The sequence below is a fragment of the Urocampus carinirostris genome, chromosome 17, assembly GCF_059441175.1.
Source record: "Urocampus carinirostris isolate Australia breed hairy pipefish chromosome 17, RoL_Ucar_1.0, whole genome shotgun sequence".
Classification (NCBI taxonomy): Eukaryota; Metazoa; Chordata; class Actinopteri; order Syngnathiformes; family Syngnathidae; genus Urocampus; species Urocampus carinirostris.
In genome coordinates, this window is record NC_142365.1 from 9,789,359 (window position 1) to 9,816,105 (window position 26,747).

A 26,747-nucleotide genomic window follows, 5' to 3' on the forward strand; every position below is an offset into this window, starting at 1 on the left:
TCTGTTTCCTGTATCGATCCCCGATCCAAGGTACGATCTCCTGTCCCGGCTACCTGTATCCTGTTTCTGTTTCCTGTATCGATCCCCAATCCAAGCGCCGTTCTCCTGTCCCGGCTACCCGTATCCTGCCTGGTTCCGTTTCCTGTATCGATTCCTGGCTTCCCGCTCGTCCCGGCTACCCGACTTGTTCCGATCTCCGACCACGCTCCGTCTCCTGTCCAGGCTGCTCGACTTGCTTCCGATCTCCGACCACGCTTCGTTCTCCCGTCCCGGCTGCCTGGCTTGTTCCGATCTCCGACCACGCTTAGTTCGCGAGGACTTCCCGCTCATCCTGCCCGGCATGCACCAGATTGCTGTCTCATTTTCCTCTTGCCCTGACATACCCGATCTTTTTATAAATCATTGTGTGAAACGTTACGTTATGGATGTTTTCTGGAACTATGTTTTTGTTGAACCTAAATAGCAGTTGTGCAGTTAAAAATTTTACCAAATCATCCAATTTTAATAATTTGGACTACAGGAATAAAATATTAGTGTGATCTCAATATCCTACCCTGTGTATGGTTCTACTTGTCACAGACCAGAACGGACACAGGACTCAATAGCGTACGTTTCTCAGTTTTTTTTAAAAAAGAGGGAGAGTAAGGCTTGCTTGCTTGATCCGAGGACTGGTGGAAAACAGGAGCGAGCGAGGCGGGAGTGACACTTCCGTGTCGGACGAAGACAGGCGGGAATAGTAAGTCGTTTGGCCGGGGCTGGAGATCAGAGGCGATGTCGAGTTCGTAATCGGGGTCGTAGGCAGGAGGCAGGCAGGTAACGAGGCAAAACGGGTCAGGTAACTGGGCCAGGCAGAACGGGCGTAATCAGGTCCAGAAACGGGTCAAAAACGAAGATCAGGCAGGAGAAAGGTATAGCAGAAACGGAGTCGGACGGGAATGCTCACTGAGTGGAATACAACAGTTCGCAACGATCTGACAATGACTGAGAGGAAGTTGGGGGTTTAAAAAGGGAGTGTCCACCAATCAGCTGTCCGGGCTGTTGGCGCCAATCAAGCCTCCACAGGTGCTCCAGATTGGCAATCACGACACTAACTGAAAGACTGTGATGAGGTTAGCCCATTAGTTCCAGTGATAACTGAACTTTTTTATGCTGGTTATGTACCAGCAGTCTAGGTGTGACCTACTTTTAAGGTCATGGTTTTTGTTTAATTTCTATTATTATTACGTGTTTTTTTCCGGAGTGCCACGAATAAGCTTGTTGTAAACAATACCCACTAGGTTGTAATCAAAGACAATAAATGTCATGATTACTGATTTGAATCACCAGTGCCCGCTGATTGGCTCCCTGTCCCTTTTTTTTCATAACTTTATTTCTCACACAAATTTTGACAGAGGTTTGATTCCACCATCATACATCAGCACAAACACAAAACATATACACTTGACACACCCATAAATAACAGAAGGAACAACAGGAGAAAAATAAATAAATAAATAAAATGTTAATACACTACAATCAATAAAATAAAAATGGGGGGGAGGTGTTTAGACATCAAGCAAAATTTGTGTGACAGGCTTCCATCTTTTCTCGAATTGATCGAGTTTCAGCTGAAGTCTTGCAGTGATTTTTTCCATAATGTACATTTGCCTGTCCCTTTTTAATCCCGGTCCTGTAACTCTCCTTTGGTCAGTCCATCTGCGAACCTCTGTTGTTACAAGACAAGCCTTTTTGCCCCTGACTCCCGCCTGTCCTGTTTTTGCACCCATTTTCCCACCTGTCCATTCCTGATCCCCCCATTTGTCTCCGGCTACGACCTGTTTCTGATCCCGACCACGTCTGCTCTCCCGTCCCCGGCTTACAACCCGTTTTTGATCCTGACCACGTTTTGCCCTCCTGTCCCGACTATCGACCTGTTTTTCCGTCCCTGACACCGCCATCTCTCGCTACGGAAAATCAACTTCGACTTGCTTCCCATGTCCAACGAACACCGGAACGTAGGCGCAGCCCTTCCTCTTTCCTTCAATAAAACTTGTGAGAAACGTACGCAACTGGGTCCTGTTTCCGTTCTGGTCCTGACAAATACAGGTGTTTCATAAGCTATAAGGATGGAATTTATCCGCTTGTCTCACTGGGCCATCAACACAGGGGTGTGCCATCAAACGGGTATACTGGAACGGCTACAACAACAAAAACATCTTTTATTCCCCAAAAAGAATTCAAACAGAAACCAGCAGAACCAGTTCACAAACAAGAAAGATGTTTATTTTTTCTCCCTCCTCTGCAATAGAAGGCAGTATACCATTATCAAACAACCAACTTCTCACATCATAAAAAAAACAACATCGTGCAAGGTTCAGGCTGCAGGCGGATTTAGGGGAAGTCACATGACTTGCAATATACAGCTATATCTTTTCTCCAGCAGGGGGCGTTCATAGCAGTCTTGCAAATGGCATTTCTTTAGAAATGCTCCCTCGAGCTGGGAAATCCTGCTCTTGGCCACTGGCTTACCACCGCCACCTAGTTGCTTCAACCTTAACTCCAAGCAAACCGCAAACATGCACCTAACTAGTTTGTCATGCAGGAAAACTTGAATGCCCAGGGTTGGGTAGGGTTATTTTAACTTGATTACTTTCAATGACTTTTGGATTACTCCAATACCAAATATGCTAATAGAAGACAAAAGAAACTAAATATGAATAAAATGATGACTCACAACATGTGGTAAGCTTCCTCTCCTGGCTTTGATCTCTTTGATCTCCGGCAAAACTAACATAAAATGCGACAGAAACAAAATGAAAATAAATCCAAACAGCTTGCCGACATCATTTTTACAAACCCTTACGATACCAAACTGTATGTAACATCCTACATGCCGACATTTTTTGTGTAAATTTTGTGTAAATTATAACTATAACCTTATCCTCCTTGTTTTATAACCTCATCTTCTCTGTTCCTTTATCTTCTTGTTTTTTTTAACCTCACAGTGAATGTGTGAAACTGGAGTGTCATGCCCAATTTCGTTGTCACAATATGTTAACCCATTTTGTAACAATGACAATAAAGGTAGGGCAGCACGGCGTCGCAGTGGTTAGCGCATGTGCGGCACAGTTCATGTCATGGGAAACTCCTGCGTGGGTTCAAATCCAGCTCCAGACTTCCTGTGCGGAGTTTGTATGTTCTCCCCGTGCTTGCGTGGGTTTCCTCTGGGCACTCCGGTTTTTCCTCCGACATTCCAAAAAAACATGCATTTCAGGGGAATTGGCCGGTCCAAATTGTCCCTAGGTGTGAATGAGCGAGTGAGTGGTCCCCGTGTGCCCTGCGATTGGCTGGCAACCAGTTCAGGGTGTCCCCTGCCAAATGCCCCATGATTGCTGGGATGGGCTCCAGCACCCCCGCGACCCTACTGAGGATAAGCGGCGCAGCTAATGAGATGAGATGAGACAATAAAGGTATATTCTATTCTATTTTTGCCGTTCCATGTATTCCGTTACTCCCCAAAATGTAGTCTTTTGATTCATATTTAGTTTCTTTTGTCTTTTATTAGCATATTTGGTATTGGAGTCATCCAAAAGTAATTGAAAGTAATCCAGTTAAAGTAACCCTACCCAACCCTGCGTATGACATGACATCAGACGTTGAGAATGGTCCAATGATTATATCATCTGGAGATCAAAATTAGAGAACACTTTAAAAAAATTAATAACTTTAAAATAATACCGTCTTCACAACAGTTTTAGGTCGTTTTTTTTGTGTCAACCATGCGACCACAACACTTTTTCCACAAAATGACTCGAGAAAACAACGACAATGACTTTGGCATCGGGAAAAAATGTGAAGGTTACAATAAGTAGCAATTAGTAAGAAATCCGACTCGCACTGAAAGTAAACTCAGGACCAGTTCTCCTCTGTCCACACAACATGCTCCTCAGTAAAGCTTAGTCCAACCATAATTGTACTTGTTCTTTTACGGCAAGCCATCCCAATTCTCTTTCTACCCTAGTTAGAGCCTGTTTGTGTTGTTCTCTGAAGGGAGTAGTACCTCTCATTGGAGGAGATCTTCAGTTTCTTGGAAATCTCTCACATGGAATAGCCTTCATTTCTTAGAACAAGGATAGTCTGTCGAGTTTCAGATGTAAATTCTCTTTTTCAAGGCCATTCTGATAGGCTAATGACAACCACAAATGTGATGCTGCAGAGACTGGACTACCTCAAAGGAAGGTCGGTTTTATTGCATATTTAACCAGCCTAACTCTTTTCAGCTGTGCCAATATCATTACACAAGGTTTTTCTAGGCATCTTTTCTGTCACAAACCAGAAACAGAGACAGGAGCCAATAGCGTTCGTTTTACCCAGTTTCAATTGAGAAAAAGAGCAGTTCTTGCTTCCACGATCCGATGATCGTCAGTCACGGGTAGCTGACGGCAGGAACGCGGAAGTGGCACTTCCGTGTCGAGCGAGAGTAGTCGTAGACAGCGAGAAAACGGGTCGATGGCCGGGACGGAGGAGCAGAAGCAGTAACGAGTCCTTAAAGAGGTCGGCAACAGGTATCAGGCAGGAAACAGGGAAAAACAGGTCGATGGCCGGGACGGAGGAGCAGAGCAGAAACGGGTTCAGAAACAGGTCGGCAACAGGTATCAGGCAGAAAAAAACAGGGCAGGATAATGTCGGAGAGTACAAAGCTTGCCTAGCTGAGAGCATAGGTTCGCAGACGGTCTAACGGCTTCCTCTTGGAAGACGGGGGTTTAAAAAGAAGGAATAGAAAACATACCTTTGCAGCAGAAAATTGTTATTTAACATGTTAACAATGTACTGGGTGTATTTCTGAGTAATTTAATGTTATCTTCATTAAAAAAAAATTATTCCCTTAAGCAAAACAAGGACATTTCTAAACGACCCCCAAAACTCGAATGGTAGTGCAGCCTATATCAACCACACCAGCGGTTGTTTTATTCGCATCTTTCCGCTCTCGTCAAATCAAAATAAAGGCATGGCTGGCTTAAATATTTGCATAGCGGGATTGTGAAAAGCAAGTTTCCAGCATAAACAGCACCTGCGGAGTGTTTGCATGCCGAAGTGGATCTAAAAAAAAAAAAAAGAATGATAATTGAGGCTGTCGTTTTGTGCTATTACAAATAGCAAACAAGTTTTTTTTTTTTTTTAAATACATCATTAAACAAAAAAGAAGTAGTGGATATATCCTGATCATGCACAGCAAAAATCTGGGAAAAATTTAGAATCAAATATGATATAGGGCAGGGGTCTCAAGCCTGCGGCCTGGGGCCATTTGTGGTCCCAAGAATGATAATTTTAGGCCCCGGTCTCAATGAGAAAACTCAACTCTTGAATAGTCATCAATAGAGATACAGTGGAACCTCGGTTTTCGAACGCCTCTCAGTTCGAACAAATCGGAGTCCGACCAAAAATTTCGAGAAATTCTTGCTTCGCTGTTCGGTCAAAAAATCGGAGTTCGGACGCCGGTAATGCGTGAGTGCGTACGCTAGGGTGCGATGCTGAGCGACGTACGGGTGGAGATCGCTCTGTTATTGCGTGCGGACGTGCTTCGTTTTGCTTTCGCTTTTAATATAGGTGTACCAAGTGTTTTAGCCCCTAATTATGCCTCCGAAGAAAGTCAGTGCAAGCAGCAAAGTTGCTACTGGTGAAAAAAGAAAAGTAGTGCGTACAACTATTGCATTCAAGAAAGAAATAATAGCACCACTGTCCATCAGCGCCTTCTGCTGACCACCACAAAGGTAAAAAATCCTATTGGTAATTCTTTTCTTTATCCTTTTTTTTAAATTTTGACACGTTCATGTTAGCTTACTCTTTCGTACGGAAGATTACGATAACGCGGACATACGATCAGCCTGGGTTAGCTTTATGTTTCCGTTAAACATTCTAGGTAAACATTCAGGGTGCTGGAACGGATTAAAACGGTTTACATTACTTTTAATGGGAAAAACGATTTCGGTGATCGAACAAATCAGTTTTCGAACAGGGTTCTGGAACGGATTATGGTCGAGAACCGAGGTTCCACTGTACTAGGTATGAAAAGCAGTACACAAAATCCCCATGCGTTTGCAAAAATAATAAAACAGGACTTGTACCTGTATGTATTATTTAGCACCATCTAGTGGTGTAAAAGTTTCATTCATTAAAATACTGATATTGATTTAAATCTTAAGCAAAAGTACATGAACTATAATATAAAGTTGCATGTTTTAAAATACTTCTAGGCTGAGAAATTAGCGCTTATTTTACATAACTCTAGAGCTGACATAATTGTGTGCCATCTTGCTGCTACAGGTACCCAAAAAACAAAAACCTTTAGAAAGGCTGGCCAACAAAAGACGGAAAATGGGGCCATTTGGTCACTTTGAGTCTCCGTAGTTTGAATTCTTCCTTGAGCTTTGTAGCATTTGTTTTTGACTAATAGTTAGAAATTACACAGTGTCCCTTTAAGATTAGTGGAGCCTCTACTCGTTTGCCTGCCGGTGTTTGGGTTGGTTTGGGGTGGATTTTTTGGGTATTTTTTTTTCCAAAATGTTATAAAAATAAAATTGTGATTTCACAATAATAATAGTGCAGCCCACGCAAATTATGAAGTCATTTATTATTGATTGATTGATTGATATTCATATTAATAATTTATGTTTTTTTTAATCTTTTTTTTGTTTGGCATTTCAGAAAGGCGGCCCCCACGCAACAGAGATTGAGACCCTCGATATGGAGGTTGTTTAAAACATCACTTGAGACACTTCCTTAATCCACATTCCTTTTGAATGAACTCAATAAACCGTCTTTCCTTGGTGCTTTAACGCCACCTAGCGTCAGGTTCTTGATACAGCTTTTAACACGACAGACGGTGATGTCGAGAAATCCGAATTTTTCCGCGGAGGTGACTTTGCGGACATCTAGCGGCCGATAGTGTTAATGCATGTATTCAATATAAAACGTAAAAATGATGATGGCAAGTAGATAGCGCGAACGCAACACGTTAAAGGGACTGTGTGTACTGTTTAGCGCCGCCTAATGGTAAAAAATGTCACTCATTACAAAAAGACTATCCGAATTTAAATAACCAGTGAAAATACATGAACTATAAATAAAAATACTTGTAGGTCAAGAAATGTGTACTTAGTGGACATAAGTCCAGCTGCCATCTTTGTTTCTTCAGTTGCCGCCCAAAACCTATTTCTTTCTTTCTTTCTTTTTTTCTTTCTTTCTTTCTTTCTTTCTTTTCTTTCTTTCTCTCTTTCTTTCTTTCTTTCTTTCTTTTTTTCTTTCTTTCTTTCTTTCTTTCTTTCTTTCTTTCTTTCTTTCTTTCTCTCTTTCTTTCTTTCTTTCTTTCTTTCTTTCTTTCTTTCTTTCTTTCTTTCTTTCCTTTTCTCATTCTCTTTCTTTTTTCATATTTCTTTCATTAATATCTTACTTATTCTTGCTTTCTTTTCTTTTTCTTTCTTACTCTCTTTTCCTCTTCTACTTTTTTCTGTTTACCTTTCCCCCTTGTTCTGCCTTTCCCCCTTTTTACTTTTCATTTTCATCTTTCTTTTTACTTTTGTTTATTCATTCCTTTATTCTTTCCTTATTTTTCTTCTTTTCATTCTTTCTTTCTTTCTTTCTTTCTTTCTTTCTTTCTTTCTTTCTTTCTTTCTTTCTTTCTTTCTTTCTTTCTTTATCTCTTTCTTTCTTTCTTTCTTTCTTTCTTTATCTTTTTCTTTCTTTCTTGTTTTACCTTTTCTCTTTCCTTTTGTCATTCTATTTTTTCATATTTCTTTCTATTTCTTTCATTAATATCTTACTTATTCTTTCTTCATTTTGTTTTTCTTTCTTACTCTCTTTTCCTCTTTTCCTTTTTCCCGTCGTTCTGCCTTTTCCCCGTTTTACTTTTCTTTTTACTTTTTTTATTCCTTTCTTTATTCTTTACTTATTTTTTTCTGCTTTTCATTATTTCTTTTTTCCTTTTCTCTCTCTCTCTCTCTCTCTCTCTCTCTATCTATCCATCTATCTATCTATTTACCTACCTACCTACCTACCTGTCTATATTTCTTATTTTTTTGCTTTATTTCTTGCTTTTCTTCTATCTTTTCCCTCGTTTTTCTAATGGTACTGGAGTAATTAAATAATTGCCTTTAAAAAGTCCTAAAAAGTGCTTGAATTTGTACATGAAAAAGGTAAACAAACCCTGAATCTAATACACACTGTATAAAACACACCAGCAGTTTTATCAATTTGAAAATGATGACAGTCCTACAATTATTGAGGGCCATCTTACAATCTCACCACACATTATTATAAAGTGTTTCCAAAATATCTAATACATCATACATTCAACTCACTTCATTTCCAGGTACATTTTTCAGAGCTTGTTAAAGATATACTAAAACGGCACAGTCTTGTACCACGGACAGACTGAGGAGATCTTTTCTTCCTCATGCCATGAGGCTCTTTAACTCCACCCGGCGGAGTAAAGGCCCACATTAAACCACGCCCCCCACATGGCATATTACCGTATTTTTATTGCAGTGTGTATTCTGTGTAGCACTATCTAGATACTCTATATAACACGCTACATCTATCTATCTATCTATCTATCTATCTATCTATCTATCTATCTATCTATCTATCTATCTATCTATCTATCTATCTATCTATCTATCTATCTATCTGACATAAATCTATCTATCTATCTGACATAAATCTGTCTGTCTGTCTATCTATCTATCTATCTATCTATCTATCTATCTATCTATCTATCTATCTATCTATCTATCTATCTATCTATCTATCTATCTATCTATCTATCTATCTATCTATCTATCTATCTATCTATCTATCTATCTATCTATCTAGACATTTATCTAGACATCTATCTATCTATCTATCTATCTAGACATTTATCTAGACATCTATCTATCTAGACATCTATCTATCTATCTATCTATCTATCTATCTATCTATCTATCTATCTATCTATCTATCTATCTATCTATCTATCTATCTATCTATCTATCTATCTATCTATCTATCTATCTATCTATCTATCTATCTATCTATCTATCTATCTATCTATCTATCTATCTATCTATCTATCTATCTATCTATCTATCTATCTATCTATCTATCTATCTAGACATCTATCTATCTAGACATCTATCTATCTAGACATCTATCTATCTAGACATTTATCTAGACATTTATCTATCTAGACATTTATCTAGACATTTATCTAGACATTTATCTATCTATCTATCTATCTATCTATCTATCTATCTATCTATCTATCTATCTATCTATCTATCTATCTATCTATCTATCTATCTATCTATCTATCTATCTATCTATCTATCTATCTATCTATCTATCTATCTATCTATCTATCTATCTATCTATCTATCTATCTATCTATCTAGACATCTATCTATCTAGACATCTATCTAGACATCTATCTAGACATCTATCTATCTATCTATCTAGACATCTATCTATCTATCTAGACATCTATCTATCTATCTAGACATCTATCTATCTAGACATCTATCTATCTAGACATCTATCTATCTACAGGGAGTGCAGAATTATTAGGCAAATGAGTATTTTGACCACATCATCCTCTTTATGCATGTTGTCTTACTCCAAGCTGTATAGGCTCAAAAGCCTACTACCAATTAAGCATATCAGGTGATGTGCATCTCTGTAATGTGAAGGGGTGTGGTCTAATGACATCAACACCCTATATCAGGTGTGCATAATTATTAGGCAACTTCCTTTCCTTTGGCAAAATGGGTCAGAAGAGGGACTTGACAGGCTCTGAAAAGTCAAAAATAGTGAGATATCTTGCAGAGGGATGCAGCACTCTTAAAATTGCCAAGCTTCTGAAGCGTGATCATTGAACAATCAAGCGTTACATTCAAAATAGTCAACAGGGTCGCAAGAAGCGTGTAGAAAAACCAAGGCGCGAAATAACTGCCCGTGAACTGAGAAAAGTCAAGCGTACAGCTGCCAAGATGCCACTTGCCACCAGTTTTGCCATATTTCAGAGCTGCAACATCACTGGAGTGCCCAAAAGCACAAGGTGTGCAATACTCAGAGACATGGCCAAGGTAAGAAAGGCTGAAAAACGACCACCACTGAACAAGACATACAAGCTGAAACGTCAAAACTGGGCCAAGAAAAATCTCAAGACGGATTTTTCTAAGGTTTTATGGACTGATGAAATGAGAGTGAGTCTTGATGGGCCAGATGGATGGGCCGGTGGCTGGATCGGTAAAGGGCAGAGAGCTCCAGTCCGCCTCAGACGCCAGCAAGGTGGAGGTGGGGTACTGGTATGGGCTGGTATCATCAAAGATGAGCTTGTGGGGCCTTTTCGGGTTGAGGATGGACTCAAGCTCAACTCCCAGTCCTACTGCCAGTTTCTGGAAGACACCTTCAAGCAGTGGTACAGGAAGAAGTCCGCATCCTTCAAGAAAAACATGATTTTCATGCAGGACAACGCTCCATCACACGCATCCAAGTACTCCACAGCGTGGCTGGCAAGAAAGGGTCTAAAAGAAGAAAAACTAATGACATGGCCTCCTTGTTCACCTGATCTGAACCCCATAGAGAACCTGTGGTCCCTCATCAAATGTGAGATTTACAAGGAGGGAAAACAGTACACCTCTCTGAACAGTGTCTGGGAGGCTGTGGTTGCTGCTGCACGCAATGTTGATCGTGAACAGATCAAAGCACTGACAGAATCCATGGATGGCAGGCTTTTGAGTGTCCTTGCAAAGAAATGTGGCTATATTGGTCACTGATTTGTTTTTGTTTTGTTTTTGAATGTCAGAAATGTATATTTGTGAATGTTGAGCTGTTATATTGGTTTCCCTGATGAAAATAAATAATTGAAATGGGTATACATTTGTTTTTTGTTCAGTTGCCTAATAATTATGCACAGTAATAGTCACCTGCACACACAGATATCCTCCTAAAATAGCTAAAACTAAAAAAGCCCCACTCCAACTTCCAAAATATTCAGCTTTGATATTATTGAGACTTTTGGGTTCATTAAGAACATGGTTGTTGTTCAATAATAAAATTAATCCTCAAAAATACAACTTGCCTAATAATTCTGCACTCCCTGTAGACATCTATCTAGACATCTATCTATCTAGACATCTATCTATCTAGACATCTATCTATCTATCTAGACATCTGGACATCTATCTATCTATCTATCTATCTATCTAAAACTTGAATTCTTTTGTCTGAAAATCCGCCACGACTCTGTCGCCCGCTTCCTTTTCGTCTTGAACCTTTCGCCTGTGAAAATAGACATAAAGGTGGTGTTTTTATTTGGATTTCCATGTTCCATTTTGGATCGTTACTTAAAGCTTACCTGCATACGGTCTGCATTTGGGTTAGGGTCTCCGGCAGAGGCTTCCCAAAGGACTCTGGCAGCAGTAGAGAGAGGAAGGCTCCGGTAATGGCCAAAGCTCCCATTAGAATGTACGGCAGGGACTTATAGTATTGTCCTATGGTATGAAGAAAAAAAACTGTATTTTTATCCGATCTCAGTCAATTCATGGGAGTGAGGTAAGACTGCACAAGCCTAGGTAGATGATGAAAGGCGAGATGATTGTCCCAACGCGAGCCGACATGGAGCAACATCCCATGGCCGTGTTCCTGATGACGGTGGGGAAGAGCTCGGACGAGACGGCGTACACGATGCAAAAAGCCGAGGTCACGCCGAATTTTCCCAGCATCTCCAGCAGCACCGCCACCCACTCTAGATCTGATCACAGGTTAGGACAACATGAGGATTTCTCATAAATGTTTGGATTAGGGCTGCGACTAAGGACTGGTTTCATAGTCGACTAGTCACAAGCCAGGAACGGAGACAGGACCCGATAGCGTTCGTTTTACTCAGTTTTTATTAAGAAGGAGAACAGGACTTGCGTGCTTGATTCGATGATCGGCGGTCATGGGTAGCAGATAGCAGGAACGCAAAAGTGGCACTTCAGTGTCGAGCGAGGGTCGTCGTAGACAGCGAGAAAACAGGTCGATGGCCGAGACGGAGGAGCAAGGGCAGTAACGAGTCCAGAAAAAGGTTGGCAACAGGTATCAGGCAGAAAACAGGGCAAAACAGGTCGATGGCCGGGACGGGGGAGCAAAGCAGAAACGGGTCCAGAAAAGAGTTTGGCAACAGGTATCAGGCAAGAAACAGGGCAAAACAGGTCGATGGCCAGGACGGGGGAGCAAAACAGAAACGGGTCCAGGAAAAGAGGTTGGCAACAGGTATCGGGCAAGAAACAGGGCAAAACAGGTCGATGGCCAGGACGGGGGAGCAAAAACAGAAACGGATCCAGAAAAAGGTCGGCAACAGGTATCAGGCAGGAAAACAGGGCAAAACAGGTCGATGGCCAGGACGGGGGAGCAACACAGAAACGGGTCCAGAAAAGAGGTTGGCAACAGGTATCGGGCAAGAAACAGGGCAAAACAGGTCGATGGCCAGGACGGGGGAGCAAAAACAGAAACGGATCCAGAAAAAGGTCGGCAACAGGTATCAGGCAGGAAATCAGGGCAAAACAGGTCGATGGCCAGGACGGGGGAGCAACACAGAAATGGGTCCAGAAAAGAGGTTGGCAACAGGTATCAGGCAGGAAACAGGGCAAAACAGGTCGATGGCCGCGACGGAGGAGCAAAAGCAGAAACGGGTCCAGAAAAAGGTCGGCAACAGGTATCAGGCAGGGAAACAGGGCAAAACAGGTTGATGGCCAGGACGGGGGAGCAAAACAGAAACGGGTCCAGAAAAGAGGTCGGCAACAGGTATTGGGCAGGAAACAGGGCAAAACAGGTCAATGGCCAGGACGGAGGAGCGAAAGCAGAAACGGGTCCAGAAAAAGGTCGGCAACAGGTATCAGGCAGGGAAACAGGGCAAAACAGGTCGATGGCCAGGACGGGGGAGCAAAACAGAAACGGGTCCAGAAAAGAGGTTGGCAACAGGTATCAGGCAGGAAACGACAAAACAGGTCGATGGCCGCGACGGAGGAGCAAAAGCAGAAACGGGTCCAGAAAAAGGTCGGCAACAGGTATCAGGCAGGGAAACAGGGCAAAACAGGTCGATGGCCAGGACGGGGGAGGAAAACAGAAACGGGTCCAGAAAAGAGGTCGGAAACAGGTATCAGGCAGGAAACAGGGCAAAACAGGTCAATGGCCAGGACGGGGGAGGAAAACAGAAACGGGTCCAGAAAAGAGGTCGGAAACAGGTATCAGGCAATTTCAACCGCGATAACACTACATTTTGGGGACCCATAGATCTCTGTTGGGACCCATAGATTTTTGAGCATGCGAGTCCCTGGGACCCATCTCTTTTCACAGGTAAAATGAACACTGTTTCAGTAGAGATTATATTCATGTAGAGATGCCTGAAAAATGTGTCTGGCGGCAATACTCGAGAATGGAATTCATTGTCGACTATGCCTGTTATTGACTTAAGCATTTATTTGAAATCGTTACCTATCGGAATAAGATGGACGGACAAGATCATGGCGCCTCCCATCAGCAGGGTGGAAGACTGGCACAGGCGGCGATGACAAAAGTGAAGCAGCAAGAGGGCGATCAGGTATGCCGGAACCTCTGTCACAGCAGACAGGAAGCAGTTGAGGTAAGGGTCGCCGTGAAGGTTGGATGTGTTGAGGATCAGAGCGTAGTAGCTGATGGTGATGATAAACCTGGGGGCCCGGGAAAGATGGGGACCAATTTATTTGCTATCATGATATTGGGATTTCAGATTATGTTTCCTGATAGATTTGAAAATGTGGGATTTGTGAGCTTTTAGCAGTGCCTCTCGAATAGTGGGGTGCATACTCCCCAACACTAGGTTTTTTTGCGTAAAATTACCGTTTTTCTCCCCTTAAAATGCCTACTAATTAAAAAAAAATCTACCTTTTTAATTTTTTTTTCAAACAATTACAAAAAATGTCACAGTTGCCATGGTGCCCAATTGGCCCCGCCCGTGTGTCACCAGCTGCGGCTTGCTGACGGATTGGCTTTCCTTCTATTTAAGCTCAGTGCTCTCCTTCACTGTTTGTCAGTCCGTCAACGAACCTCTGCCCCGCAAGACGTGGGTTTTGACTCTGTCCTGTTTTCCTGTTGGTATCTCATCTCATCTCGTCAGCTGCACCGCTTATCCTCAGTAGGGTCGCGGGGGTGCTGGGCAGTGGGCAGGGGACACCCTGAACTGGTTGCCAGCCAATCGCAGGGCACACGGGGACAGACAACTCACTCGCTCATTCACACCTAGGGACAATTTGGACCGGCCGATTCACCTGAAATGCATGTTTTTGGAATGTGGGAGGAAACCGGAGTGCCCGGAGGAAACCCACGCAAGCACAGGGAGAACATACAAACTCCGCACAGGAAGTCTGGAGCTGGATTTGAACCCACGCAGGAGGTTCCCAAGACATGAACTGTGCCGCACATGCGCTAACCACTGCACTGCCGTGGTGCCCCCTAACCTGCTTATTGGGGGTATTAGGGGTTCAGTGTCTTACCCAAGGACACTTTGACATGTAACACGGACAAGCCGGGATTCGAACTGGGATCCCTAAATCCCAAGACGAGCGCTCTACCTCCCGAGCTACTGCCGCCGGTCTTAATTGTGATTGTTTCAAAACTAATTTGATGGGACTAATCTAGTGCAGAAGAACTATACCATGTAAATATCTGCATGTATACTTATTCCCAAATAAAAAAAATGGATCTTTTTCCAAGAAAATGCTGAACCTGATGCGGCCCCCGACTCCAAGATGTTGCCCACCCCTGGATAAGAACATGGAATGAGTTCTAGTAGGTGTGCAAATGATCAAGTAATAAGGGGCCCCAAATTTAATTTTGCTTAGGGCCTGATAGGTTGGTCGTTTTGGTTGTAACATTTCTCAGAATTCACTGTGTGAATATAACTTGTTTTTATATTCCTAAATATAAAAACAATCTTTCACACACACACACACACACACACACACACACACACACACACACACACACACACACACACACACACACACACACACACACACACACACACACACACACACAAAGTAACGTTTCAATAATCAGTCTAATTGCATCTTTTGTACGTTTATCAGTCTTGTACTCTTTTATTTTGAAGTCGCATTTCCGGTGTATTTTTCTGTTTCCTGTGTGAATAAAGTTAACTGCACACACGGGAGCGGGCAGTGCTGCCGGGGCACTCGCCACAGCATAGTGCTCTCCCGCTTGGGAAATTTATTTACCTTAATGCTTGTTTTTATTTGAGTAATTCTGCCAACATAGAGTTTATATAAGTTTTAACTTTATCAGGCCCCTTGAAGGATTATTTTGGTTTACCCGGATGCCCCCATGCTTTGCACACAGCAAGTGTAGCAGATTTTTAGGGGACACCATGGAAAAATATTTAACATGGATGAAAAAACAGGCGGAGAGGGACAAAGAAGGAAAACCAAAGTCTCCCAAAAGCAAAGCTGAGGAAGTACAGTGGGACCTCGCTACTTCGCGGTTCCACGTTCGCGGATTCAGAGCTTCGCGGTCTGTAATGGTAAAAAAAAAAAGGGGGCGTCGCTACTTTGCAGATTTTCACTTTTTGCGGGAATCCCCCTCGGCCGACGACCCTAGCACGGCGCGCCGTTCTCGTTTCCCGGTGTTGTGCCCAAATCCGACTCCCGTACAGGATCCTCCCCCCCTCGCGTGAACGCGCATTCTGCTGCGCCTCCGACAAAAGCGATCGTATTTTATATAATACGCTTATTGAAACCATAAAGCGAGCTAATTATAACAATTGGGAGATCCTAGTCTATATAACGCGTTTATTTAAACAATAAAGCGCGATCGTATTCTACAAAATGCGTTTGTTAACGCGGATGAAAAAGTCACCAACGTCACGTCTCCCGCTCGGGCGGCGATGGCTCTACATGGCGCTACACGGCCCTCGATGGCTCCGGCCGACGGACAGGGCTGCGGGGTAAAGGGGTAGGGGGGACCTGTGGGGTTGGGGGGGCGGTGAATCGGAAGCCGCACCAAAACCGCGCGCCGGTGTCGTGCCCAAATCCGACTCCTGTACAAAATCCCCCCCCCCTTTTCTTTTTGAAGGTGCGTCGCTACTTCGCAGATTTTCACTTTTTGTGGGTGGTTTTGCTCCCCATTAAACGGGTCTAAAAAATAATAATTAAAAAAATATATATATACATAATATATATTTTTTTCTTTTTAAAGTGGCGTTGCTACTTCGCAGATTTTCAGTTTTTGCAGGTGGTTTTGTTCCCCATTAACCGCGATAACCGAGGTCTTACTGTATAACAAAAGAGTTCCTCTTAGGAGGCGTGACAGAAAATAATCGGGAAGACCTGGACTAGAACGGATGAGTGATTAGAACGTCTGCTCAACAGATCAGAGATTCAGGGTTTAATTCTATCTACAGGTCTCACTGTGCGGAGTTTGCATGTTCTCCCCGTGCCTTTGTGGGTTTTATTCCGGGAACTTTGTTTTTTTTCTCCCACATTCCAAAAACATGTGTGTCAGGTTGATTGGCTGGTCCAAATTGTCCCTAGGTGCGAATGAACGAGTGAGTTGTCTGTGTCATGATTACCGATGTGAATCACCTGTGCCCTCTCATTTGGCGCCAACCTCTGCGGGCTCCGATTGGCTCCCTGTTCCTATTTAAACCCAGTCCTGTCCATCCCCTGTTGTCAGTCCGTCTGCGAACCTCTGTATATACAAGGCAAGACTTTTTCGACCCTGACTCCAGCCTCTCGTTTTTGCTCCCGTTTGTGTCCGGCTACGACCTGTTTTGATCCCGACCACGTCTGCTCTCCCGTCCCGGCTTACGACCCATTTTTGATCCCGACTACGTCTACTCTCCTGCCCTGGCTTACGATTCGTATCCAACCCTGACCAAGCTTTGCTCTCCCAGTCCCGGTTACCAACCAGTTTTTCCATCGCTGACACCGCCATCGCTCGCTACGGAAGATCCACTTCCGTGTTTGGATCACAGTCTGAGTGCTAGAGCGACTTGCTTGCGGTGTCCAGCGAACACCGGATCGTGGGCACAGCCCTCCCTCTTTCTTTCAACAAAACTTGTGGTAAACGTTGCGTCCTGACAGTCTGTCTCTGCGACTTGCTGGCAACCAGTTCAGGGTGTCCACTGCCCAAAGACAAATGAGATGGGCTCCAGTAGTCCCACGGCCCTAGTGTCGATAAGCGTGACAAAGAATATTTGGATGGACTAGAGCAAGAGATATAAAAACCAATTTTTCACTATAGTTAGCTAGTTGTTAGTCTCCTACAATCAAGATTGAGTTTTTTTTATATATTCAGACTTCCTTAAAGGTCTTCCATATAAAAGCACGCAAGAGAAGGACCAACATACCATAGAATTGAACACATCAGGGTGATCGTGAACACGTTGAAGTTGCTCAGGATGGAACCAATGTTGTATTTCTTCTCTTTTTTTAGAATTGCATCTTCAATCTGGAACAATGTGATTTCAAGAACTTTAAAGGTATGGATAGACATGAAGGAGGTGAAATTTGAGCAGCAGTATAATTCACACCGTATTCTTTTAAGTTGAACGTAATGACTTCATTCAAATTTTAAACTACATTGCACCTTTCCATATTGAACTACTAAAGACACAGTCACACGCTGTCACAGTCTTGTTCCACGGACAGACTGAGATCACTTCTTCCCCATGCCATGAGGCTCATTAACCCCACCCGGGGGAGTATAAGCCCACATTAAACCCCAACCCCACATTTGCATATTACCCTATTTCACTACAGTGTGTATTTGTCGTAACACTATTTAAATGCTCTTTATTGACACTCTATCTATCTATCTATCTATCTATCTATCTATCTATCTATCTATCTATCTATCTATCTATCTATCTATCTATCTATCTATCTATCTATCTATCTATCTATCTATCTATCTATCTATCTATCTATCTATCTATCTATCTATCTATCTATCTATCTATCTATCTATCTATCTATCTATCTATCTATCTATCCATTTATCCATCTATCTAAAAGGAACACGATGTGAAAACTAAGTACCGTATTTTCCGCACTATGAGGCGCACCTAAAAGCCTTTATTTTTTTCAAAAGCTGACCATACAGTGCGCCTTATTTATGGATTAATATTAAGTCGCAAAGTCTCGCAACTAATGCAGCAGCCGCCGACTAGATTTTCCCCCGAATGCCAAGTAGTCCGCGGTGTATGCTGGGATTTATTTACCGGCGTTTCATTGGCTAACCAATGTGTCAATCATCATTTGTATCGATCACTATTGGCTTAAGTTATTCGGAGGTAAAGGGGGCGGATCCTTTTTATCATTTACAGGCTGGCATAGGCTAAAGCGGCAAAACAAAGCCTGCTATTGGCTGAAAAAGATGAATGTGAATCACACGTTGGGTTGACGGCATAGAGAAAGCATTTTTTACTATTCTGTATTTGTAAAAAAAAAATTCTCCTGAATTTACTACACTCACGGATATAAGAGGACCGTGGTTGCGCATTATTATTGAACACAACGACTTCGGTGAGCTACTCCGGCTATATATTTTCCCTGTATCTTGTTTCAGACTGAACTCGATGTTTCTGTGATAAGCGGTGCAGATAATGGATGGAATGGAGTGTCTATTTCTAAATTAAACTCAATTCCAAGTGTTTATTGTCATATGCAGAGTAAAGTTGCGAGCGAAAAAGAAAATAGAAACTAAGGAATGTTTGGCATTTCTTGAATCCCAAAAAAATGACTAAATTTTGTGCAGGTTTGGGGAGTAACGGAATACACGGAACAGTAAAAATGATGTTGGCAAGCTGTTTGTTTCATTTTGTTTCTGTCGCATTTTATGTTAGTTTTGCCGGAGATCAAAGAGATCAAAGCCAGGAGAGAAGGCTTACCACGTGTTGTGAGTCATCATTTTATTCATGTTTAGTTTCTTTTGTCTTTTATTAGCATATTTGGTATTGGAGTAATCCAAAAGTCATTGAAAGTAATCCAGTTAAAGTAACCCTACCAAACCCTCTCAATGGCCACTAAGAATATTAAAAACTGCCTGACAAAAGAGACCAAAATTGCTATTTGCCTCAACCAAAAAGTGCATACTGTTAGTCAAATGCACATTAAAAATAACTTAAGAATGATATAAAAACGACTTGGTCTGTAAATTACACCTCAAAACTCTATCTACAACCTTTTCAGATATTTAGAAACAGACACCTAGATGCTTACCTCAGCCTCTGTAAAAATGGCCTCTGGTGTATCGATCTTATTCATCGTGGCCGCGTCCTTCAGGATTTTTGCCGCCTCCTCCACTCGGCCTTGGGAGAGCAGCCAGCGTGGTGACTCCGGTATGAACCTAGGACAAACGGTCCTGGTTGGTGAAAGGTTCTTACCTCAAAGATGACCATTAGGTGATCTTGACGTGCTCTCACCACCATAGAGGGATGTATATTAGTCCACTCGCGGCCATGGGGATCAGCAGAGTTCGCCATGAGCGCAGGAAGTAGGCTACGGGGGGCATGAGCATGTATCCTATGGCTGAACTCATGAAAACCCCCATGGAGCAGAAGACCACGCGGGCTTTGGGGCCTAGAATTTCCGTTCCTAGGAACATAGACGTGCAAAGACTTTCCATAAAAGAACAGAAATGGCTAAATTATTACATATGTACATATGAGACATCATAGGCGCCGCCGCCAGCGGCAGCCTTTCCAGCAGCTCGGTGTTGTTTCGCTCTTTTTGTGATTTATTGTTTTAAGTGTCTGCTTCTATCTTTTATGATTTTGTTCCGTTTGACAACTACACAATGGATTACTTTCTATCATAACGTTTTGGGTTTTAACGCACAAAAATGCGTTTATTCGAGGAATAACCTCATTGCCCTGAAGAATTCAAGTGCCGGCGTGATGATGGGGTTCTATCGTTGATGCAGAGCCGGAGCTAAGGTGAAGGCTAAACAGCTATCGGCTTCGGTACCGTCCGTAATCATGGGAAACATGAACTCTCTACCAAATAAGAACAACGCACTGGCTGCGCTGGTGAAAAACATCAAAGCGTAAAGGGAGTGCAGTTTGTTTGTGTTTTACAGAAACGTGGCTCACGTCTAGCATTCCGGACGCTGACGTGGAGCTACCCGGCTTCAGCGCTGTTAGGACAAACAGAGACACAAAAGCCTGCGGGAAGCGGAGAGGAGGTGGACTCGCTATCTTTGTGAATCGAGGTGGTGTAACCCTGGGCACAAAGATTTCCATCTGTTGCAGGTACTGGCCTAGCGTGTGACGTCATTCACTCTGCTGTTGCTAAACTACAACACAGCACCCCGAGTCCATCCTGTTAATCTGTTAATAAACAACAACTCTATCTATCTATCTATCTATCTATCTATCTATCTATCTATCTATCTATCTATCTATCTATCTATCTATCTATCTATCTATCTATCTATCTATCTATCTATCTATCTATCTATCTATCTATCTGTCTGTCTGTCTGTCTGTCTGTCTGTCTGTCTGTCTGTCTGTCTGTCTGTCTGTCTAAGCAAAGTAAAAATCAACAAATCAGTTCTAAAAGCTTCCAAGTGTCCACTAATCCATCAAACAATTAAAACACAGAAAATATTCCAAACATTCTGAGGCTATTGAAGATTTTACTGTACATGACAGCACCTCCTCAACTACCAAAGTTTAAACACAATTCGTAAGACATACTGATGTGTGTCCGAGATCCTCAATCTTGACAAATGTAAAAATAACACCTCTCAAATTCAAGAAATAGTCAAGTATGATATCCACGAGGTTTGAAGTAGATTTCATCTAATTGCCATATCATGACATGGTAACTAAACCTGTCTTTTAACAGTGTCTGAAATAACGTCTGCCGGGACGATTTTTTTTTTCAAAATAAACGTCTGCTTTATTCCGATTTCGAAATCTTCGTTCGGTTCGGAAATTTCGGAATTTTGTTTCGTTTGCCAATTTGCATACTCGGCAGCCAATCAGAAGCCTGAATAATTTTTGTGCTTCCGGATTTTCCCGAGCGTTATGTCCAAGGTTGGGTAGGATTACTTTAACGCGATTACTTTCAATTACTTTTGGATTACTCCAATACCAAATATGCTAATAAAAGACAAAAGAAACTAAATATGAATAAAATGATGACTCACAACACGTGGTAAGCTTTCTCTCCTGGCTTTGATCTCTTTGATCTCCCGCAAAACTAACATAAAATGCAACAGAAACGAAATGAAAATTAATCCAAACAGCTTGCCAACATCATTTTTGCCATTCCATGTATTCCGTTACCCCCCAAGCCTGCACAAAATTGAGTCATTTTATTCATATTTAGTTTCTTTTGTCTTTAATTAGCATATTTGGTCTTGGAGTAATCCAAAAGTAATTGAAAGTAATCCAGTTAAAGTAACCCTACCCAACCCTGGTTATGTCATGATGACTGATTCGAGGCAACTGCGTCTGCCCCGTTGGCGCCAACAGCCACGGGACCTGATTGGCTGTTGGACTCTTTTTAAACTCCCGTCTTCCGAAAGGAAGCCGCCAGACCGTCTGCGAACCTATGCTATCAGCTAGGCAAGCTTTTGTACTCTCAGACATTCCAGCCCTGTTTTCCTGCCTGATACCTGTTGCTGACCTTTTTCTGGACCCGTTTCTTCTTTTGCTCCTCCGTCCCGGCCATCGACCTGTTTTGCCCCGTTTCCTGCCTGATACCTGTTGCCGACCTCATTTCTGGACCCGTTTCTGTTTTGCACCCCCGTCCTGGCCATCAACCTGTTTTCTCGCCGTCAACGACTACCCTCGCTCGACACGGAAGTGCCACTTCCGCGTCCCTGCTGTCTGCTACCCGTGACCGACGATCATCGGATCGTGGATGCAAGCACTGCTCTCTTTCTTCATAAAAACTGAGTAAAACGAACGCTATTGGGTCCTGTCTCCGTTCCTGGCTTGTGACACGTTATAAGGTCGTGGATTTGCATGTAATTTTCCAAAGTAGACGCACAGAGAACACAAGAAAAATGGAGAAGTGGTAAGGAATCAAGCCAAAACCTCATCCCCAGAAGAAAGATTCAAAAGAAGCTAACAAAATGTATGACGCTACAAAACGAAAACGTACGTTAAAAGTATTGGGGAAAGAGGAGTTCACGTGGCTTGTAGCAGCCGACGCAACGCAACATAGCATGAATGAAGGTGAGTAAATACAGGTACATACAGATGGCAGATGGAAAACAGTGATGTCATATACATGCAATGAATGTTATAAGTAGATTTATAATAAACTTCATTTTAAAGTGTTGTCCTGTTATATATTCTGGTTATCAATCCTTAATACTTGAGTTTCAGACACTGCTCTTAAACATACCCAACACAAAGGCGATGATGTAATTAGAGAACCCGCCAGCGCCCGTCAGGAAAAACGTGAATGTGAAAATCTCCCAACTGTTTGAAAATATTTGTGCCGTTATCGCCACCGTCTGGAGGAACATCATCGCAAACAGCGCCGGCTTCCTTCCATATCTGCGCACACGGAACACAGATATTCCCTTTCTGGTTAATGAGCAATTCCATACATCTTCAACAGAGAGCATGCAAATTTCGCTTACCTGTCTGACACTTGGCCAGAGACAAATGCCCCGACTAGAACGCCAAAGTAGTGGATAGAGGTAGCCAAGGGTATTTTGTGTGCGTTCTCACAAACCAGATCCCACTGATGAATTTGCACAAGAAAACTGTTACCAACCAAGGACATTTCAATTTCACTCCCCCAAAGTACAGCATCCTAATATCTGTCTACTGTAAGGTTTTAACATTTATTAAACTGAAATCTGACTCCGAAAACACGTGTCTTGTCTAAACCCTTACAGTTGGAACACATTCAGAAGCCGGAGAAGTTTAATTAGCCAAACGACGAGTGTAGTCCACATATCAATTTATTTGGCCGGATCAAAGAGTTGAACAAATCAGGTAAATCTGCCTGTGCCAATTACAATCGTGTGCAGAAGACGACGAGGTCCCCTCCTCTTATCACCCATGGCGATGAAATGTTCACGCCCCATGATCAAGCCTCTGGCTGATTGGTCTGCGCCATGTTGATGCAAATGTCCCAATAGTCCTTTGAAGCTTGGGAGAAGGGTGATAGGTCATCGCCCTCCGGACAGAATGAGCACAACACACACATTCGAACCCCCCAGGCGAGGTGATAAGTCATTGTTATCTGCACAGACTGAAACCAAAAACAAATTCCAAAGCACAGGCGTTTTACAACACCCTTCTAAAATGTTGCACTCAAGGCTGAGGTCAAACTTAGGACAAGTAATTTGAGTATAAATGGAATAAAACAGCGTATAAAATAGTATATAACTTCAGTACTTAGATTAAACATATTTCATTATTGAAAACTCTTTCTTTATCATTCATAATGACATTTTTGCAAATGTCTCATTGTCATATGTTCAGAAATGAAGTAACAATCAAAAATTAATATATAAATATTACTTAACAATCAACGAGTCTCCATAGTAGACTGATTTTGACCACTCCTGAATGTTTTAGAAGATTCTTCATCCCTAGCCATCCTCAGTTAAATTATCAGAATTGTATTTCTGCTTTCATTAGATTTGATACAAGTGTGTTGAAAACTCCTTCAACATCTTCAACGACCAGACATGGTTTAGCCATCATATTTGTAATACAGTGTCACCTCTACTTAGAAATGTCTCTACATACAAAAGTTTCATGTTACAAAGTATCTGAAGGGGAAAATATTGTCTCTCGTTACAAAAGTGTTTCAAGATACCAAGTCAAAAACACTGAACAGTATACATTGCCATTCGCTGCTCCCAGAGTTCTACCTGGCGTGAGCCCCGCCATGCTCGTTGTGTCTCCTTCCCAGCATGCCCTTTGTGTCCCCTTCCCGGTTTATAAACAGTCTATTGTATGGTACCGATACTAAGAGCTATCATTCCCAAGAAAAGTGTTTAGAGGTTGGGATATCCCTTATTATGATGATGTCTGCCTCGCGCATTTCCGACGGATTGTCAAAAGATGGCAAAAGCAGACGTCATTGGATCAATTTTTCATGAAACGCAAGGCAAAAAAGGCTGTTGAAGACCTGTAACCAAAGAGGCCAGTTAAAAAGCTAAATTCAAATTTTTATTATTTCCTTTTTCCTTTGTTTCATTTTACATTACGTGCCTCTTGTTTTATGTTTATTGTGCAGCAATCGAATTTTATTATATTATTGTTTTATGTTCTCATGCTCTATTATAATCAGGGTTGGGAAGGGTTACTTTAACTGGATTACTTTCAATTACTTTTGGATTACTCCAATACCAAATATGCTAAACAAGACAAAAGAAACTGAATATGAATACAATTATGACTCACAACACGTGGTAAGCTTTCTCTCCTGGCTTTGATCTCTTTAATCTTCGGCAAAACTTACATAAAATGTGACAGAAACAAAATGAAAATAAATCCAAACAGCTCGCCAACATCATTTTTGCCCTTCCATGTATTCCGTTACTCCCCAAGCCTGCACAAAATTTAGTAATTGTATTCATATTTACTTTCTTTTGTCTTTTATTAGCATATTTGGTATTGGAGTCATCCAAAAGTAATTGAAAGTAATCCAGTTAAAGTAACCCTGACCAACCCTGATTATAATTCATTAAAATAAAGAAACTTTTGCGGGGCTTGGAACGGATTAGCGCATTTACATTCAAAATGTGTCTCTACTTACAAATTTTTCAGGTTACAAAGCTACTCTCATAACGAATTCAATACGTAAATAGGGCTACCACTGTAGTATTGGTGATAATTTATCTCATCCCTTTTGAAGAACAGTTTAACTCATGTTCTGAAATTATATACCGTAAATTCCGGACTATAAGCCGCTACTTTTTCCCCAAATGTTCAGCCCTGCGGCTTATTCAGTGAAGCGGCCAATTTATGTAATTTTTCTAACGGCCACCAGCGGCGTTGGAGTATAAAAGGTAAGATTAAGACCAGTAGAATATGTGCGCCAAGAAAGACTGCAACCTCTAAGTTTATGCATACATTGCCTGTAAAGGAAAGGTACGTTCCCGAGAATGAGGAAGACGCCCTTGATGGCGATAGTTATGAGGAGGAAGTTGAGGACGATCTACCGTGAATTTCACGATTACGGGATGCTTTCTTTTTGACGGGCACGTTTGATGCATTGTGAGCGTGATCCTACTAGCGTGTTGGTACCTTTCAAAGGCACGGTTTGGGATGAAAGTTATATTATTATTATCAAAGCTTTGAAAACTCTCTCGGTGTACCGTCTTTCTTCGTAAATATGTGTAACCATGTATAATATGTGTTTGCAACTGTTTATTTTTGCAATGTATTTATTTTAGAGATTTATTCTGTTATGTGTTCTATGGGCGAATCAAAAAGAAGGGGCAGAGCAAACGCGTGCTGATGGGAAGTGGGGTAAAGCTAAGTTACCGGTAGATCCGTCTGTTGTCGCAGCGGACAATAGTGGATATATATTTTTCCCACCCTTAACTTTGGAAATATACATTTTGTCTCATGGATTGCTTTCAACGGGACCGGGACTTTACAAGTCTGCATCATACGTTAATTACGGGTATCATTTTCCATTCATGATGCCGATTGTGGTTCTAAGACTGTCTTCTATTTTTTTAGTTATGTTAAGATTGTGGAGAAGGGTTGTTCAAACCTCACATTGTTTGTTTGCTGTTATTAGTGTCAATAAATTTGTTCAAACCAAAAAAAAAAAGTTCGATCGTGGAATTTACAGCCTGGTCTAAAATTGTGATTGCGTCACAAGTTTTAATGCGTGCGCACGGGACTTGTACAGAGGTGTGGGTTGTGTAAATACAAAAGTGGCAAATCATTTAAGAAGTGGTGGGTGCGGCTTATAATCAGGTGCGCTCTATAGTCCGGAATTTACGGTAAGTAGTTTTGGACTCCATCTTTATTACAGCACAAGCTTGTAGAAAAATGCTCCGTGAGAGACTGAGTTAAGACTTTTAACTCACCTCTGTAACAATGGTGGACTGGTAGATGTCTTTGCTATATGTCCACCCATCCAGGCAGGGTTCCAAAGGGATGTGGGCCACGTCCACCCCGACGTCCGGGAGCACTCCATTTTGAGAATAATTCTTAATCAAGTCCAGGTTGAGCCTGGCGCAAGACCTGGGCTTCACCACACCATCTACCATTTCATTGGGGATCGTTACGTTCCTCCATGCCTGGCTGATGTTAGAGTTATCGGGGATACGGCACTGGTGAGACGGTGTGTCTGCGACGAATACGACGTAGATGCCGATAAAGCCATTGGGGTAGATGCTGATGGCCAAAGCGAAGAAAATCCTACGCTGAAAGGTCCCCCACGGTCCCAGAAAAGAGGTGATGCTGTCATAGTCTCGAAGTTTCAAGTCGCCCATCGTAAAATGTCCGCTAAACAAATGACCGGACAAGAAGCGGTTGAGACCGATCCAAAATAAAAAGTAAAAGGACCTAAAACGGCCTCATCCGTGTTTACACATTAACTCTGTAGTTTGCACTTATTACTTACACTGAATGAAAATGTGTCTGCTTCGAGGGAACTGGCCTCAGACGATCTCTTGGAAAAGGTGGTAATCATTGACGTGTCAATGTACAACTGTCATAAATTGCTTTTCAAGCATTTCTCTATCCTCTG

General features: G+C 42.1%; 1 protein-coding gene across 1 annotated transcript; it reads right to left on the bottom strand.

The window, feature by feature from the left end:
• Window positions 1–11,222: 11,222 nt before the first annotated feature.
• On the bottom strand, window positions 11,223–26,490 carry slc22a4 (solute carrier family 22 member 4). Its single transcript, XM_088321675.1, has 10 exons — window positions 26,083–26,490; window positions 22,657–22,760; window positions 22,416–22,570; window positions 19,478–19,649; window positions 19,275–19,401; window positions 17,402–17,502; window positions 13,495–13,709; window positions 11,588–11,770; window positions 11,375–11,510; window positions 11,223–11,298 (listed from the first exon to the last, which is right to left on the bottom strand). The coding sequence occupies exons 1-10, from the start codon at window positions 26,488–26,490 to the stop codon at window positions 11,223–11,225; spliced, it is 1,677 nt and encodes a 558-aa protein (XP_088177801.1).
• Between the last annotated feature and the right edge of the window lie 257 nt (window positions 26,491–26,747).

Coding starts and splice junctions, on each gene's coding strand:
- slc22a4 (XM_088321675.1), bottom strand. CDS start 26,490: ATGGGCGACTTGAAACTTCGAGACTATGACAGCATCACCTCTTTTCTG. Junction 22,571..22,656: donor TCTGGCCAAGTGTCAGACAG/GTAAGCGAAATT, acceptor CCGTGTGCGCAG/ATATGGAAGGAAGCCGGCGC. Junction 11,511..11,587: donor GCCTTTCATCATCTACCTAG/GCTTGTGCAGTC, acceptor TTCATACCATAG/GACAATACTATAAGTCCCTG.